This window comes from Crocuta crocuta, unplaced genomic scaffold, assembly GCF_008692635.1.
Source record: "Crocuta crocuta isolate KB4526 unplaced genomic scaffold, BGI_CrCroc_1.0 scaffold25, whole genome shotgun sequence".
Taxonomy (NCBI): domain Eukaryota; kingdom Metazoa; phylum Chordata; class Mammalia; order Carnivora; family Hyaenidae; genus Crocuta; species Crocuta crocuta.
The window spans coordinates 16849067-16867639 of NW_027532015.1; the positions used below are offsets into that span (position 1 = coordinate 16849067).

At 43.0% G+C, this 18573-nt stretch overlaps 1 protein-coding gene across 4 annotated transcripts in view; it reads left to right on the top strand.

The window, feature by feature from the left end:
- SLC2A12 (solute carrier family 2 member 12) overlaps nt 1-18573 on the top strand; it is a 57693-nt gene that overhangs the window by 4551 nt on the left and 34569 nt on the right. For all 4 annotated transcript variants that reach the window (XM_077776146.1, XM_077776148.1, XM_077776147.1 and 1 more), the window contains exon 2: nt 14683-16014. In XM_077776146.1, coding sequence (XP_077632272.1) covers nt 14683-16014 — 1332 coding nt within the window. The remainder of the gene's footprint in view (nt 1-14682; nt 16015-18573) is intronic.

Consider the following 18573-nt stretch of genomic DNA (forward strand, 5'->3'; position numbering starts at 1 on the left):
TTCCTGAGCTGGTTTTATAGCTAATGTCTATTCTGATAGGTCAGTGCCCCCATCCCAGTTGTGAAATATTTGTAATATCAGCCATCTATCTGGTAAGATTGCTGTCAGGAGCTAAGGCCCCTGAGATCCCAGGAACATGCCTAGTGGAAGTCTTTACCTTCTATTGTTTGTGAATTTTCAAGGGGGTACTTTTTAGTAGGCTAAATCTTATAGTAGCTGATAAAAAAAAGAAAGAAAGAAAGAAAAAGAACTCAAAATAAAATGAACCCACCCTGTAGCTGGCTGAGGAAACTCCAATTTAAATGTGTAAATCAAAGGTGAACCAGCCAATATTAAAGTGCAAGTTTGAATTGCCATAGAGATGCGGGGTTATATTTTTCATTCAAGGATAGTTAGTTCTTGAATCTGGTTTTGTAGGGAGCATTTTCTCGTAGTAGGAACCCAGTAATATTAGCCTCAGGGTTTTAAAAGTTCTGAGAGCGACCAGTGCCCCCCTTCCCCCACCATGAGTGTGCAGTTAGCTTGTGCTTCTCAGCATTAAAACAGCGATGGACTCAGATCGGGCAAGCAAGAACTGGTTGTATAAGATTCTTAAGTTGAGCAGAGTTGGGGCTCCTGAGTTCAGTGCTTTCCTGAGGCACAGTCTTCCCCAAAATGAGTGCTTGAATAAAATAGAGAATCAAAGCCATGTAAAAAGATACCGAGTTATGGTGAGAAAGGCGTAAGGTTGCAATGGGCTTCTTTTCAAGGGGCTGATTGACCAAATACCAAATAAGGATAATTTCTCATCCCATCTTCCCTCAGAAAGTAACTAATCTCCGTTAAAGGCAAAGGACTTGAAGTCGCCCCAGATATTTCCCAGCTGAAACTTACAGTCAGATATATAGCCTTGACAGCAAATCATAAAATCATACATGTGCTTTTCAATTTAATTTTGTTTTCTTTTAGCTTATGGATACCATTTTACTTCCTATGTCATAGCACTGCTGATCACATAGGATCCTAAAAATTAATTAATTAATCAAAATTTAAGAAAGGAAAACTAAAAAAAAAAAAAACCAACACAACACAGCACACTCATTTATGCATTTGCTAACTGGCCATGAGTCAGTGATATACTAATTTTTCTACACAGTTTAGGCAGAAGTAATAAGAAGACTAAAATAATTTATCACGTTCTTTTAATTTCAGTACGTTTCATTCTTTTTCAACAATTCCTTACTTTATATTGTTCTGCCAAAATATCAGGGAGAAAAATACAGTTCTTTGTTTGACTTACAGGAGTATTTTTCTTTCCTTGAGTAAATCAAGGGTAATTCACCTTTAAGCTGTTAAATTGTGCTCCCCTTGGAAGTAATTGTTTCTCTGGAACACTCATGACTCAGGTCCTCCTGGCACAGTCAGGCTTTGGGGCTGCTGGTCATGTCCATATAATTTCCTCCAAAATGTTGTCCTGCGTGCACCTGCTTTCATACTTTGTGGAAGTTGGCATTGGGAGCAACGAGCAATGCTAATTTAGCAACAAGCCCGAAATGGTACCTCAGCCTCAGAGGTGTAAGACTTTTTTTTTTTTTTTTAGTGTTTATTTATTTTTGAGAGAGACAGAGGCGGGGGCAGGGAGGAGCAGAAAGAGGGAGACAGGATCTGAAGCGGTTTCCGTGCTGACAGCAGACACCAGATAACCTGATGTGGGGCTCGAACTCATAAACAGCAAGATGACAACCTGAGCTGAAGTCAGAGGCTTAATTGACTGAACCACCCAGGCACCCCAGCAAGACTTTTAGGAATAGATAAATAAGTTGTGATTGAGATCAGTTTGCGGTGAGAGAGCCTTCCCAAGCAAATAAAATGTTTCAATTCCATTGGGAAACAAAACTGTTGAAACCCCAGGCAAACTTACAGGAAGAATTTTTCATGGTGTAAGCCCAATTATGTAGGCACTGTCAAAAGCAAAGGAATACAAGAATTTATGAAAAGGCATAATTGTTATGCTGGAAACAAGGTATCATTTTACTTCCTTTGCTATCAGTAAGAGGGACTGTTTCAGTTTTATTTCCATGTCATGGAGATTTTATCCCACTGATTCAGACTACGCAGATCTTTGCTGAATGGTATTGTGGGTCATGTGCTTCTATTACTATTATTCCTTCTTGTTTTTACAATAATGCCATGAGGTAAGACTATTCCCAGTTCACAGTTAAGGAAACTGAGCTAAGAAAACAGCAGCGAACATTTACCAACTGCTTACTACCATGCCCAACACATTCTTCTGACTCATTAATTCTCCTAACTTTATGAAGGAGGTAATATTATTATCTGTATCTTAAGAATGAGGACACAGAGGAATAGAAAGGTTAAGGGACATGTCACAGTCTAGCTGGGAACTAATCAGGCACTCTGATTCCTAAGTGTACCGTCACCATTAAGCCCAGGGACTTCCTAGAGAGAACCAAAGGGACTCACTCCAGTAACATCTATGTGGATAGAGTCTCAGTATCCTACGATCCAATCTAGGGTTTTGTCGACTTGACCCATAATACCATTCAGCACCAATATCTCTACTTCCTGCTGTGTTCTGTTATCGGATCTGTGACGTGGGATACCTGTTACACTCGTTTCAGAACTTTATTGCATTCTATTTTAGCTAGTTCCCTGATTTTCCACGCAACACGTCTTTTGCTATAAGATTATAAGTTTCCGGATAAAATATATATGCTGGCACCTGTCATAGCTCTGAGATGATTGCAAGTACTGTGGGCCTGGAAAATACAGGGCAGTTCGTAAGAGGTAGGAGCTTTGCCTTTTCCCTGTATTTCCATCAGGGATCACATGCATCTGAGACAAGTACCACCATTTTTTTAATGTTTATTTATTATTGAGACAGAGAGAAACAAAACATGAGTGGGGGAGGGGCAGAGAGAGAGGGAGACACAGAATCCGAAGCAGGGTCCAGGCTCTGAGCTGTCAGCATAGAGCCCGACGTGGGGCTCAAACCCACAAACTACGAGATCATGACCTGAGCCGAAGTCGAATGCTTAACTGACTGAGCCACCCAGGCACCGCTAGTACCATCATCTTGAGCTATCAAATCCAGATGTAACCTAGGAAATCTCTCAACACAGTGCCCGCAATGACCATCCTGCTGACTGCACTGTTTATCCCGATGAGCATGTTACCACCTGTGCCCAACCCGTTGCTGGCACATAGTGCATGCTTACTTGTTAAATGAGTAAATGAATTCAGCATTTGTTCAGCTAAACTAAACAACATGGGAATTCAGCAATATGTATTGAGCACTTACTCAATGCTAATTACTTCAGAGTGAAAAACAATACATAAGATATTATCCATGTCTATAGATTTTACCAGCTCCTCAGAAACATAAGAATCAAGATAATTATAAGATTATCATTTAGCAAATGTTGCGTCTACTAAGAATCAGACATGATGCTAGAGCCAGGTCCAAGGGTGAGTATGAGACATCCATACAATGCAGATACATATCACCAAAGGCAATAGGGAGAGAGACAAGACTTCAGGGAACCCAAGATGGAGGAGGTGGCCAGATATATAATGCCCTGTTAGTGTCCATGGGGCACCAGATTTTGATGAATTCTGGAAGATAGTAAAGTGAAGCTGAGTCAAGAGGTATAACTGAGGTCAGTGCATTTACAGAGAGCATAATAAGCAGAGAAAATCACTTGTANCGATATATAATGCCCTGTTAGTGTCCATGGGGCACCAGGTTTTGATGAATTCTGGAAGATAGTAGAGTGAAGCTGAGTCAAGAAGGTATAACTGAGGTCAGTGCATTTACAGAGAGCATAATAAGCAGAGAAAATCACTTGTATACAGATTTTGAGAAGATNTCCAAAATTCTTCCCTTATATTGTATAAAACATCTTGGCCTTCCCTCCCTTTCCCATAGTCCACTTGTATAATATCAACATGTCCCATGCACTACTCCCTTAACCCCAGGTGACCATCCAGGTATTTATTTTTAGTAAATAAAGTGCTCTTCTTAAGAGCTTTACATCCACAGCCTTTACAATATTATTATTTCTCTTCCCATTGTATTTCCTTAACTTAAAATTTTTAAATGCCCTCTGGAAGATTCCCAGTCATTTTCAAGTACATAGACCCCTTTAACAACTCCTTAAACGACTTTAAATCCTCACATAATAGTTTTTGTCATCTTCTATTTATTGATTAGGAATATAGACTGATGGAAATCTGCTGTGCCATCACCAGCATTTTGAACTTTTTAATAATTTTTTCATCACATCTGCATACGTTTGAAATCTTCGATTACACATACGCATGTTACTCTGTTTTCTGACCTTCACTAATTAAAGATTTTGTGAATTCTCACACGTCCATAGCTCACCAGGGCTTGCACACGCTGAGAATCCCCACGCCAGAGTCCTCAGAGATCTCTGGGTGAGGTGGCTGCTGGTTTGTTCTCCAGATCACACGCCCCCTTCACTGTCTATTGAAAATACCCATAAAAACATGGAAAGAGTTATAAAGTCACCAAAGCATGAAAGCCAGATATAGTCATCAATGAGTTAGGATTTAACCCTAAATAAGGTACAAACATAAGGCTAATGTATAAAAGGCAGTAAAATTCTAGCTTTCCACAAACTCCCGGTGCACATCCCTAATTGAGAGGATTTTCAGGAGCCGGAGAAAGGAAGAACATCTCCACAGATCCCAGAGCTGCTCTGGCAGAGGGTCGAAGCTTTGATGCCCAGTCTGATCTTCTCAGCAATCCTGTCACCGTTACTTCTCTTTCTCTCTTGGGGGCTACAGTTTCCAAGATTTCAGCCCCTCTGGGCCGATAGGAAAGCCAGTGGCTCACTGAGTTCTGGAACATGAAATCAGTGTTAAGAAGGGACAAAGCCTGGCTGAGCCACTGGAATGGTGCCTTCCAGAAGTTGTCATTTTGCCTGTACTGGTTTTACAGACTCCTTTAAATCATGCAGGAATGGCATCTCTTCTTCCTAGTCGTGAAACCAAAACATGGAAGCCAAAAAAATTCCTTTATCAGTCCAGTGGCGTCACATCAGAAAAAATAACTTCCAGACATCGGAAATTTGGCCAGAAGCTGTGCGCATCAAGCGCACTTCCTGGTCTAGCTAAGAGGAATTCCGAACGGCCGCCTGGTAGCTCGAATAAGGTGTGTCAGACACAGAAAGCCCAACAGCTGTTCCAACTCCCTTCTCATGTTCTGCCTTTCCTATNGTGGAAGCCAAAAAAATTCCTTTATCAGCCCAGTGGCGTCACATCAGAAAAATAACTTCCAGACATCGGAAATTTGGCCAGAAGCTGTGCGCATCAAGCGCACTTCCTGGTCTAGCTAAGAGGAATTCCGAACGGCCGCCTGGTAGCTCGAATAAGGTGTGTCAGACACAGAAAGCCCAACAGCTGTTCCAACTCCCTTCTCATGTTCTGCCTTTCCTATCTGGGGAACAAAAATATTCAGATACTCACACTCAGTCTCCCTTGGAGCCACGTCTGACCAGGGAACCCTCTGGTTCTGGACAATGGGACATTAGGGGAAGTCTTCAGCGAGGTCTGAAAATTAAACTGACAAAGATAGATTAAGAGGAAAAAAGCATCCATGTGTATTTCATGTGAGTTTTACATGACATGGGAATCTTTGCCAGGAAATAAAGACTAAGACATGGTTAAACCTGAGTGTTTTTATGTTCTGTTTGATGAAGAGTAGTCAGTCATGAAGCATATGAAAGGCCAAGGTGTGTGAGGTAAAGGTAGCGAACTGGGTAAGGCCTGTTTCTTCATATCCTTCATGGCTTCTCTTTGTCTTCAGACAGAAGGTCGGTCCCTTCCGGGTGGGTATAGGGAGGGCACCTCTCATCTGACGATTTGTCACCTGTTTCAGGGGGAAAGGGCAGGGAGAAGGCCAGAGGGACCCTCCTGCTTCCGCCATTTTCTCAAACTCCTTCAGCTCAAAACACTCAATAAGCCAAGGTGCTACATTTTGGGGGTAGAGTATTCTGAAACCCATCATTTTCCAGGGTGCTTCTGGAAAGTTCCCTCCATGATAAAAAGAAAGAGGCCTTGGGGCTCCTGGGTGGCTCAGTTGGTTAGGCGTCCAACTTCGGCTCAGGTCATGGTCTCATGGTTCGTGAGTTCGAGCCCCACATTGGACTCTGTGCTGACAGCTCGGAGCCTAGAGTCTGCCTCAGTTTCTGTCTCACCCTCTCTCTGCCCTTACCCTCCTCGTGCTCTCTCTCTCTCAAAAAAAAAAATATTAAAAAAGAAAGAAAGAAAGAAGCCTTAGCCCAAGCCTTCTTCCACCGTCACTTACCTTTGAACTTGGTTGTGAGACAAGCTTATGCCTGGAGGTATGGCAGCCTCCTTGCACATGTGGAGACAAACCAGGGACACAAGCCAACCTTCCGAGGAGGCAGGAACAGAAGAACGGATGGAATGTGAGTCCTTGGAGACACCAAACTCAACTCGGTCTTCTCACTAATTAAACAGCAAGTGCCACAATGTTTTAAACCCGTGCTTTTTCAGGTTTTGGTTTCTTACAGTCAAAAATACTGTAACTGATCTGGGGGCTGGGTACAGAGAAGGCAGCAAATCTGGCCACTGAGAAGTATGTTCTAAATACAAAGGCAAAGGATGCATTTTAAGATTTCTTTTTATAGGAAACATACATATTTTTGGAAAGCATCTGCTTTCTGTTCTCCATACATTTTGTAAAAGTGGACTCTGAAAACAGAGATTAGGACAACACCCGATGATGAGAACACATCCAGGGGAAGCTGGAGCTGAGGATGGAGGGGCAGACAGGCCTGTTTGAACCTGTAATGAGTGTGAGGACACTATCGCTGTAGGAGCAGAATTATTATGTGAGATCTGCAGCATGGAGAATATTCTAGAAGCTATTCTAGGTGCTCATGAAAAGGACAAGAAGATAGAGACCGGGGGCTCCTGGGTGGTTCAGTCTGTTAAGCATCCAACTTCAGCTCAGGTCATTATCTCATGGTTGGTAAGATCAAGCCCCAAGAAGGGTCTTGGCTCTCAGTGCAGAGCCTGCCTCAGATCCTTGGTCTCCCTCTCTCCCCCTCCTGGTCCGTGCTCTCCTCTGTCGAAGATAAATAAACATCAAAAAAAGATACTGACAGGAAATAAGATGAATATGTATGACTAACACATAACTGATTATTACTAAACAAATAGGGGAAAACCCAAAATAGTAGAAGAAATCTTTCCTGAGTAGAAGAACTCAGGTAGTAGCAGNGATCAAGCCTCAAGAAGGGGCTTGGCTCTCAGTGCAGAGCCTGCCTCAGATCCTTGGTCTCCCTCTCTGCCCCTTCCTGGTCCGTGCTCTCCTCTGTCGAAGATAAATAAACATCAAAAAAAGATACTGACGGGAAATAAGATGAATATGTATGACTAACACATAACTGATTATTACTAAACAAATAGGGGAAAACCCAAAATAGTAGAAGAAATCTTTCCTGAGTAGAAGAACTCAGGTAGTAGCAGAAAAATGTGGAAGAAACAAGTGGCCGGACTTATCCTGCTGAAAGTCTCACACTGAAGGAGGGAAGGAAGGGCTGAAAGACAAAAAAAGTGTGAGGAGAGAAAGAAAAGAATGAAAGTCCTATGAGTAATCAGGCAGAAAAAGAGAGTTAACAAAGCAAGATGCAGGGAAGGGCTACTAAGCCAGTGTAAGTGACGTCCCCTCTGTGCACCTCCCTGGCCCGGGGAATTTGAAGAAGGTTGGTTTCTGGAAAGTGTGCCTGTATAAGTACCGCTAAATCAAACCTGAGATTTGAAAAATGGAAAAGAAAGCAAAGTTCTTATCTTTTTGTTTTAGAAGGGTCAAAATACAGCAGGTATGGCGAGAGGCCAAATTTTCTGTTGGGCTGAGTTTCATTGTATGCAAAAGGGGATTCGGGGTGGAGGAGGCGGACAGTGGTTAGATGCAGGCTAGTGCCCACTACTTACCACCACCGGGCGCCCCACACGGGGTCTGGGGCCCAGAGGCAGCATCTGGGACTTGTGGCAGCTGGTGGAAACAGCACACCTCAACTCTCCAGGGACCATGTCCTCTGGGCCCTGGGGAGCTCTCTGACTGAGCCAACGCCCCTCCTCCGTGTGACAGCCAGTAGTCTATACTGAGCTCTCTGTGTGGGCCCCTTGATGGTGCCAGTCCTACCCTCAAGGCGCTCCCAATCTAAGGCAGGAGATGGGCACAACTAAATATGGTCCACGGTGCTGTAAGGCTGTGGACAGAAAGGCAAGAGAGAGAGGAGAGACTCGTGCTCACCGGAGGGTGTCTGGAAAGGTTTGGTTCAGAAGGGGATATTCAAACTGTATCTTCAGAGATGACTCAAGTTTCCCTAGACTCTGGCATTTTCCAGAAACAGCAAGCGGTCCGGAGGGGCTGAGGAACTGACGCTTGGAGACTGTTGGGGGGGCCTGAAAACCTGAGTTCCTGGGGGCGGGGCTGCCAAACACCAAGTCTCAGCAACCAAAAACACGAGGCTCGCATTTCATAAAGTATAAATATATGAGTGATAATGAAACACTTTATAGTGTCTACAATGGTGCTATATCAACAGGCTAAAAACAGTGCTGAAAGCTTTATAGAAATGCTAATACACTGTTCAAATGCTAAGCATTTATGTAAATATAAAGTTGTATACGCTAACCATTCCATAATACTGTGCATTAATCTTAGTCTGTAGACAAAACCTTGGGGAGGAGAGGACCAAGGATCAGTATGCTGGAGCGCTCTTATCATTCATTTATCCCATCACTCAGCAAACATTTACTGAGGATTTACCTTGTGCCAAAGACAGAGATGAAAATAGAGATAAAAGGAATGTAGAGTTCTTAAACTTTCCATTTAGCAGAAGACAAAGGGTAAAAAAAATGAACACCTTGAAAGATGACGGGCACACTAGAAACACATTCTTTGGGCAGCAGGAGTGCAGGGGGGTTGGGGTGAAGCTGCAAAATGGGGCAGAGCAGGGTGGCCTTCCTGGGGGAGGTGGCACTTGAGATGACTCTGGAAAGATGAGTTGGGATGAAAGATATTCAGGGGGGAGGAGTGGAGAGAGGGGAGACTGCAACTGCAAGGCCATTTGGGGGCCACGGCAAGTTTTTCCCCAGCAAAACATGAAGCAGGGGGTCTTTGAAATTTTGGAGGCATTCACACTGGGTCACGCTGTACAACTCCCTGGCTGTTTGCCAGAGGAACCTGTGTGTGCACGTTTTGCCGTCTATGGTAGGATTCAGTGAGCCGCTAAGTGTTCATTGTGCGTCCATTGTGCACCCAGGCTGTAATAGACGTATGGGATAAGAAAGAAAAGCAGAGAGCAGGCAGAAACGCAAATATTATGGAAAATTGAGTGTGTTGCGTGCGAGCCAGTCACAGCGCGGTTTCATGTGAGTCACCACAAGCAGTGGACAATGCAGCTATTGTGGCCTCGCCTAGCCTGTGGAGGCTCCTGCCCTTCGTGCCTTCCATGTGGGTCTCAGGACATGTACACGAAGCCCCTCGGTTCTGATGGCGTCATCCATAAAGTTTTACTTCATTACCTTGTAACACAATCATCATTGCATCAAAAGGGACACTGCTGGGCTTCTAGCAAAGCAGCACGACTGAGAAGCAGGCATGCCCCAGCGACACTGCGGGTCCCAGCTGTGAGTCTCCAGATAGTTGCCATTTCTGTGATGTCCACAAAAGGCTGGTGTTCCCTGTGGCCCCTTTGGGCTCATTTCCTTGGATGTTAAGGAAAGGCCCTCATCGAGCAAGGCTATGAGCAAAATAGATGGAAATGCTAAACTTCACCATGAACGTGAGGTACGGAATGTTTGACTTCAGGGCTGGTGTTCTTGGAAAAGGCATTAATTATAATTCCTCATCCTGCCCTCTCCTTCAGCACTGGGTCCACCGAGCTGCCCAAACATTCTCATCTGTATTTAGGCAAACTCCGCCTTCCTGCGACACACTCTTTCTTTCCTCCTGTTCATGGCCAGATTTCTTGGAAAAGTTATTTCTGCTTTCTGGCAACCATAGAATAATGTCTTGCTTTTATCATCATAAAAAAACAAGACAGAAAAAAGCCCACTTTTTATGTCTCTTCATTATTTTTATATGATAAACGAGCACTAAGAAAATGTCCTGTGGTAGAAGTCCTAAGGTGTCACAGGGCTACACTCTTGGGAGATTAGGGACTAGCCTTCCACAGGCTAATTGGAATTCAAAATCCCCAGCTGGGGACCATACAGGAACTTCAGCAGTAACAAGTAGCAGTACCAAGATGAGTGAAATTTTTTTTGTCGGGATCCCTTAAAGCATATCCCAGGGAAGATAAGCCCGCCAAATAAAATACATACAGTTAAGACCTTAGCTTAACACTGTGGTATATCACCCCTGTTGGTATGCCCATTGTGTCATAGATATAGACATATCTATGTCTATATAGATAGAATGGGATCATAGAATGTCCTCTTCACCCTTTAAGCTTTTAAAGGCCAACTCCCTAGATAGACAGACAGAAAGATAGGTGATAGATAGATAGATAGATAGATAGATAGATAGATAGATAGATAGATAGATAATGTTGCAATATATTAAAAAATTTTTAAACTTGGGGCACCTGGGTGGCCCAGTCTGTTGAGCTCCCAACTTCGGCTCAGGTCATGATTTTTCAGTTCACTAGTTCAAGCCCCGTGTCGGGCTCTGTGCTGACAGCTCAGAGACTAGAACCTGCTTTGCATTCTGTGTCTCCCTCTCACTCTGCCCCTCCCCGGCTCATGCTCTGTCTCTGTCTCTCTCTCTCTCAAAAAAGTATTTTTTAAAAAAATTTTACACTTGTAATTTTGTAAAAAGAATTTTTAGTAATTCATATGGAAATAACTTTATTATAACTCTGAAGAATTATACTCAGTGCTAGCTGCTGGTATCCAGAGGAACCTTGACAAAGTGGGATGGTTTCCAGACCATTTGCACACATCCCAATTTGTCAGTGTCCCCTGAACGCTGACTAAAAGAATCAGCATATGAAGCTAAGTCCAGGAAGTGGACAAAGAAGCTGGCTCTGTCTTCTGTCAGGACCGTCCCCCCCACAGTATAGGGAGCAGGCTTTGTGACGTGCCCACCTCAGATTCTGTCTGAAGGAAGATCAAAGGAAGGGAATCTCATATGTCAAGAAGTCTTTCTTTTGGTAGGGAAACACTATTTCCCAGCTAACAAAGGGGGGGCAATAAGAGGAGAAGGGCCAGGTGGCAAGGACAATCTTCTGCTACTCAAGCAGTTACGGCACCTATTCTGCCATGTCTCTGACTCAGTATTCCCTCAGTGCTGCCCTGTGTCACTCTAAATTCACTCCTGGGGTGACTCCCTCAATGCGCTTTGTAAGTGTTTTATTCTCCATATTTATTTCTTTAATATGAATATCAGATAATATTTATTATCTGATATAGAATAATCATATTTGCCAAAACATATAGAAGCTAATCAATATGTCAAAAGTAGATAAAATGGGGGCGCCGGTGTGGCTCAGTCAGTTAAGCGTCTGACTTGATTTCGGCTCAGGTTATGATCTCACAGTTTGTGGGTTCAAGCCCCACATCGGGCTTCATGCTGACACTGTGGAGCCTGGAGCCTGCTTGAGATACCTGTCTCTCTCTCTGTCCATACCCCATCTCAAAAATAAAGAAAATAAGAAACTTAAAAAAAATAGATAAAGTGAACAACGGCAAGTAGAGATATGAAGTAATACAATATTCTTATCTAAATGTGAGAATTTGACCTGATTCTTCTTGTTGTAGAGAAATATGTTGCTGAGCATTTCAAAATCACAGGGGGGAAAATATGTGGAGATTTAGCACATGAATGATTCTACAAAGGAGTACTTTATTTTTTTAATGTTTCTTTCTTTCTTTATTTATTTTGATAGAGGGGGAGAGAGTGGGCCAGGGGCAGAGACAGAGGAGGAGAGCCTGATGTAGGGCTGGAACTCATGAACCATGAGACCATGAACTAAGCTGAAATTGAGTCATATGCTTAACCAACTGACCCACCCAGGTGCCCCTCTAAGAGACTACTTTAAAGTCTTTATGCAAAAGTGTTGTAAAAATTAAAGCACTGCATAATAAATAACAGATAATAGAGATATCACCAGAATGTTGGGTTTCTTGGGGGCAAATATTTATTTTCTACATAGCTGGACAAATTGCTAATTTAATTTCAATTTAATGGTTTGTATTCACTATGCCCATGAATTAGTTTTATTTTATTGTGGATTTTTGCATTTTTATTTGCTCCTCCGTCAAAGTGTTCAATCCTTTTTAGATTTATTTTTCAAAGTCACCTATGTCCCAGGATCCTGGAGATGTAAAATACCTTGGGTATTTCTGTTGGGAAGAGGTTCATACCAACTTTATTTGATCTGCTTCTCTTCCTGGAGCTGGACAGCATTTTTAAGTCACCTCCCTCCCCCTGCAATGGCAGGCTGAAATAGCCCTTGCTCACTGTGATAATCGTGTGCCCACACTCGTTTCTGGTCCATTCTGTACACATCTTAGTGCTGTTCCTTCTCCACCTCCTTTTGCTGTTGTCTCTGTTCTAAATGTTGGCATTCCCTAGGTCCCAGGCCTACTCCTGCTGCTTCTGCTCCTCTGTTCACCTCCCTACATGATCTTATTCATTCCCATGCTTTTAAATCCCAAATACATGCTGCTGAATCCCATATACATATCTGTACACAGGGTATTGAACATTATAAAATCACCCAACCAACAGGTCAAACCATGAAGCCATCTTGGGCTCTGACCTACCCCTTCCCCTTCTAACTCCCAATTCACGAGCAAGTATAGTTGTTTTAACCTCCAAATTAACTCTTTTTTTTTTTTTTTTTTAATTTAGAGAGAGACATCATATGTGAACTGGGGAAGGGTGCAGAGTGGAAGAGAAAGAGAGAGAGAGAGAATCTTAAGCAGGCTTCACGCTCAGTGCAGAGTCCGATGCAGGGCTCTATCCCATGACCCTGGGATCATGGCCTGAGCCAAAATCATGAATTGGATGCTCAACTGACTGGGCCACCAAGGGACCTATCTCCAAATTAACTCTTGAATCTTTCCACTTGTCCCCAGGTCTACTCTGAACATCCAAGCTACTATCATCTCTTGTCAACTTTAAGGCAACATGCTTTTCTCTGTTACCAGTCTTGCTTCTGGAAGAACTAGTCTGTACCCAGCAGTAATAAGTTTGGTGTCAGTCACCCATACCATTCAGTGTGCACTGGCCCCGTTATACTTATGAAACGATAAAACGTGTCACTGTGGGGCACCCGGGTGGCTCAGTCGGTTGAGTACCCAACTTCAATTCAGGTCACGATCATGCAGTTTGTGAGTTTGAGTCCCACATTGGGCTCCCTGGGCTCCCTGTCAGCACAGAGCCCACTTCAGATGCTCTGTCCCCTTTATCTGCCCCTCCCCTGCTTACACTCTCCCCCAAAATAAGTAAATATTAAACAAACAAACAAACAAATAAATAAAAGGTGTCACTGTGACTTGCAATACTCTGTTTGACTCGTGCCCTCTGTGTCTACCCCAATTTACTGTATCCTATTTACCTTTCCAAGCTGGTGTTAAACCCCACATTTGATGTACTAGCTGCCTAACAGTTCCAAAACTTGCTTTCCTGTGTCACGCCTTTCAGTTGCAAACTTGTTTCCTGTGCCTGCAATGCTCTTCCCTGTGCTTCCTTCGGTTACTTTTTATTTGTTTTGTTCCTGCTTTGACAAATTACAGATATACCAATATAATAAACACCCTCTACTTTCTTCTGAAAAGTAATGACTGTTAACATTTTGCCATTTTTCCTCAGTTTTTACCATTAAAATAACAAAACAAGATGAAGTCAGTCCCTTTTGTTCTTCTTCCCCCAAGTTCTGGTAAGTTCCTCCTTATCACAGCAGGTAATGATGTTAGTTCCCTCTCGTGCATCCGTTTCTTTCTTCCTTCTTTCTGATACAACCTTAACTCTGTTAAGGTGTGAGCAGGTGCGCACGTGCGTGTGCACACACACACACACACAATACCCTCATATGTTTTAGCAAGAGCCAACTGTGGCCGGATGTGACCAAGGAGACATGATGGCAGGTTTCCTGGAGGCTGTGGTTTGTTTTCCCCCCAGGTTACACAAGGGGAAGGAAGCCTGTAGCACTTCTGGAGGCTTCTACCCTTTCTACTCTGCCTCGGAGATTTCCCTTTAGAGAACCGCCTGCCGTGGGGCCCGAGGAACCGGGCTGTCTGAATTTCTGATCCAACGCCGAAGCAGGAACCAAATGGTGTTGTTCTTGTTTGTTTAGCCTTCATCATCTATCATCTGCTTATCTTGCGTAGCTGTCTGCCGGTCACTGAAAAACAACAGCGGCATCACAAATAGAAGGAAATGACTTCCTAAGTGTCTCCACCTCGCTCCTCCCCAAAATGAAAGAAAAAGGACATTTCCATTTACAGCTAGTCATTTTTGTTAATATATTACTTTACTATATTGATGTGTGTGCGTATGCTCAGTGCTCTGAAGAGCTAACGTATATAAGGTTGAGTCTCCATTCAGACATAAAATGTTTAAACTGACAGTACAGAACTGACTTCTCTGTCTCTCCTCTCTGCCTACAGGTTGCGGCATGTTTACTCTCCTGTCATCTGTCACTGCTGCTGTCAGTGGCCTCCTGGTGGGTTATGAACTTGGGCTCATCTCTGGAGCTCTTCTTCAGATAAGAACCTTATTAGCCCTAACCTGCCATGAGCAGGAAATGGTAGTGAGCTCCCTCCTCATGGGGGCCTTGCTTGCCTCTCTCACTGGAGGGGTCCTGATTGACAGGTATGGAAGAAGGGCTGCTATCATCTTGTCATCGTGCCTACTTGGACTCGGAAGCCTAGTCTTGATACTCAGGTTATCTTACACGGTCCTCATAGTGGGGCGCATTGCCATAGGGGTTTCCATTTCACTCTCTTCGATTGCCACATGTGTTTACATCGCAGAGATTGCTCCACAACACAGAAGAGGTCTTCTTGTGTCACTGAATGAGCTGATGATTGTCATAGGGATCCTTTTTGCCTACATTTCAAATTATGCATTTGCCAACGTTTCCCATGGCTGGAAGTACATGTTTGGCCTTGTCATTCCCTTGGGAATTTTGCAGGCAATTGCGATGTATTTTCTGCCGCCAAGTCCCCGGTTTCTGGTGATGAAAGGACACGAGGAAGCTGCTAGCAAGGTTCTCCGAAGGTTGAGAGCCATCTCAGATACAACCGAGGAACTCACTGGGATAAAATCTTCCCTGAAAGATGAATATCAATATAGTTTCTGGGATCTGTTTCGCTCCAAGGACAACATGAGGACCCGGATAATGATAGGCCTAACATTAGTATTTTTTGTGCAAGTCACGGGTCAGCCAAACATATTATTCTATGCGTCAACTGTTTTGAAGTCCGTTGGCTTCCAAAGCAATGAGGCAGCTAGCCTCGCCTCCACGGGGGTTGGGGTTGTCAAGGTCATCAGCACTGTCCCTGCCACTCTTCTTGTAGACCACGTTGGGAGCAAAACCTTCCTTTGTATCGGCTCCTCTGTGATGGCAGCTTCATTGATGACTATGGGCATTGTGAATCTCAACATCCCCATGAACTTCACCAACATCTGCAGAAGCCATAGCCCTATCAACCAATCATTGGATGAGTCTGTGTTTTATGGGCCAGGAAATCTGTCAGCCACTGATGATACTCTTAGAGAGCTCTTTAAGGGGATCACTTCCCACAGCAGAAGCTCCCTAATGCCCATGAAAAATGACATGGATAAGAGAGAGATGACACCTTTACCTAATGCTGGACCAAGCCAAGCTGAATACCAGATAGTCACAGATCCTGTGGACGTCCCAGCTTTCTTGAAATGGCTTTCCTTAGCCAGCTTGCTCGTTTACGTTGCTGCTTTTTCCATTGGTCTGGGACCAAGTAAGTATTTTATATTTTTATTCCGTCTCCTTTCCCCTGATGAATGCTAACATATTGCCATTGACCATCAGAACATCTTATGGCTGTGGTACCGTATACATAAGCCTACTAGAAGTAAGATGGGGACAATATTGGCCACCTGACATTTCTACTCATGTGGAAACTATGCTTGGCTCATACCTCTCTTGTGAAATGTGCAGGGCTGGTATTCAACAGAAGGATTAGTTTACCATTATCTGTCACAGGAGGATAATTTAACAGCAATTGATTGGGGATAAACCAGACCTCAAAAGATATGTATTGTGCAAGAGAATATATTGTTTTATGAAAGCAGTTTACCGGAATAACATTTTTTCCCATATCATTCTTGAGTGTCTTTGTAAATGGAAGAAAAAATCAAGGTTTTAGATTTTCTTAAAGACACTGGATGCATTCAGTAATAAATAAGAACAGGGAATAAGGAGTTGGGAAGGAGGGTGAATTATTTCTTTAAGTACTATATCTTTTATCACCAGAGTAACCTCCCTGAGCACTTTACTCATTAGGCAAGAGAATGGGAGTCAAGTCACTCACATTCAATACAATAGAAACAATTTACAGGGAGATAGCTACATGGTAGTTTTATTTTATATAGCTGGTCTACTCCAAGTGACAAAGTTTAAACACTTCCCTTGAGCAAACTCTCTTGAGTTCTCTAGAACAGTTTGTTTGTTGCAGTTCCTTGACTTTTAGCCTCACCCACAAAATCTAAACCTCTCTTTAGAGTAGTATAAGGTAGTCTCTCTACCACCGTCAGCTCCTTCATCTCTCCCTCTCCCCCATTCTTTCCCTCTTTCCCCCTTCCTTTCTTCCTCTCTCCCACCAAGTTTTCCTGTTGTTATTTACAAGGATCAAGGACCAAACAGAGTTGCTCAGATGAAAGGAAATATTGGAGCTTAAGAACATGAGAAGACATTGGTTATGTTGAAGGAGAAGGCATCTCATGGACAAATTTAGGTTTCTGGTGCCAGGATCTGACAATGTTTCTAGAAAGAAAGTCACTTTAGGGCTTTCTCTGGTGACCTACTGTTAAGCCATTAGCTATTCCTTCAGGTGATATGTATCAAGTGACCCACTTTTTAATAACAAAGGACTATGCTAGATGTTGGGAAAATAGTAATGAACAAGACAGACCCTGTTCCTGTCTTGAAGGAGGTTATACTTGAGTTAACTGAGCTATAGTTCCTGTGTTTGCTGCTTTCTGGTCAGCAACCAGCACGTTTGGCCTCCTTAATCTCAGTTAATTCATAATTAGATTTGCACATGATATGGCCTCTACAGCTCCTCCGTTTCCTCACTCTGCAGTCTACTCCCACATCTAAGTGAGATCAGTCTCTAGATACTGATTTTTACAAATTCCAGAGTAAGAGAAGGAATATGATGGACTCTGTTTTTTTTGTGAGGCAGAGTCGTAAGTTGTTGTTCAGGGACACCTCTAGGCCACAGGGTCCAAACCATGGATGACCAGAGCTGGCCCTTCCTCTGGAACTATGAGTAGATGGATTTCCTTATAAGGGACTGTGCATGGACAAATAAGAGTAAATTTTACAATACCATCAGCCTCTGACCTCTCTGACTTGTTTCTGAACCCTGGCCCTCCTTGTTAAGATTTAACAATGACAAATATTATTAATGAACAGTTTCCTGGAAACAGGTTTCTTCTATTATTTCAGGATTCAGGCACCTTGGGTGTGTACCTATGAAACACTTATCTTAGTTAGTTTGGGTTGTTACAACAAATCACCAAAGACTGGATGGCTTAGACAACAAACATTTATTCCTCATAGTCTGGAGGCTGGCAAGTCCAAGATCAAGGTGCTGGTAGATTTGGTGGTTGGTGAGGGTCCCCCTCCTGGTTTGTAGTTGGCCACCACCTTCTTAGTGTATCCTCACATGGCAGAGGGATGGAAAGAGAGAGAGAGAGACAGACAGACAGAAACGGAGATAGAAACACACACACACACACACACACACACACAGAGAACTAGCTAGCTTTCTCACGGCTCCACTCTGATGACCTAATTACCTCCTAAAGCCCCTACCTACAAATGCTATCCCATTGGGAATTAGGATTTTAACATATGAATTTTAGGGAGACATGCATGTGATCCAGACAATACTTCTCTGGTTACTCAGATACAAAAAGCTAATGAAATTTGAGAGAGCATCTTATACTTTTGTTTTCAGAAACTCTTTGAAGTCTACCAGAAGGGCAACCTACAAGTCTTATCTTGCACCAAGGAACAACTCGCTTCTTTGTGAACTTTTCCCTACTAATAAGCACAATAAGCTTTGCTCATATGATAGATTTCAGGTGGTATTGTCTTATTCGTATCCTTTGCCGACATCTTTGTTTCCTATACATTCTTCATAAAACTAAAAATATTCTTTACATCAGTTTTCTTAATCCAATCTTTTGAAATATCAAGAAGCAACTAAGAATCTAAGGAAAAGCGAGCAAAAGGGATGCTTTCTTTGCTTTAAGTCAGAGATACTTTCAGGTTAACGAGATTATGACAT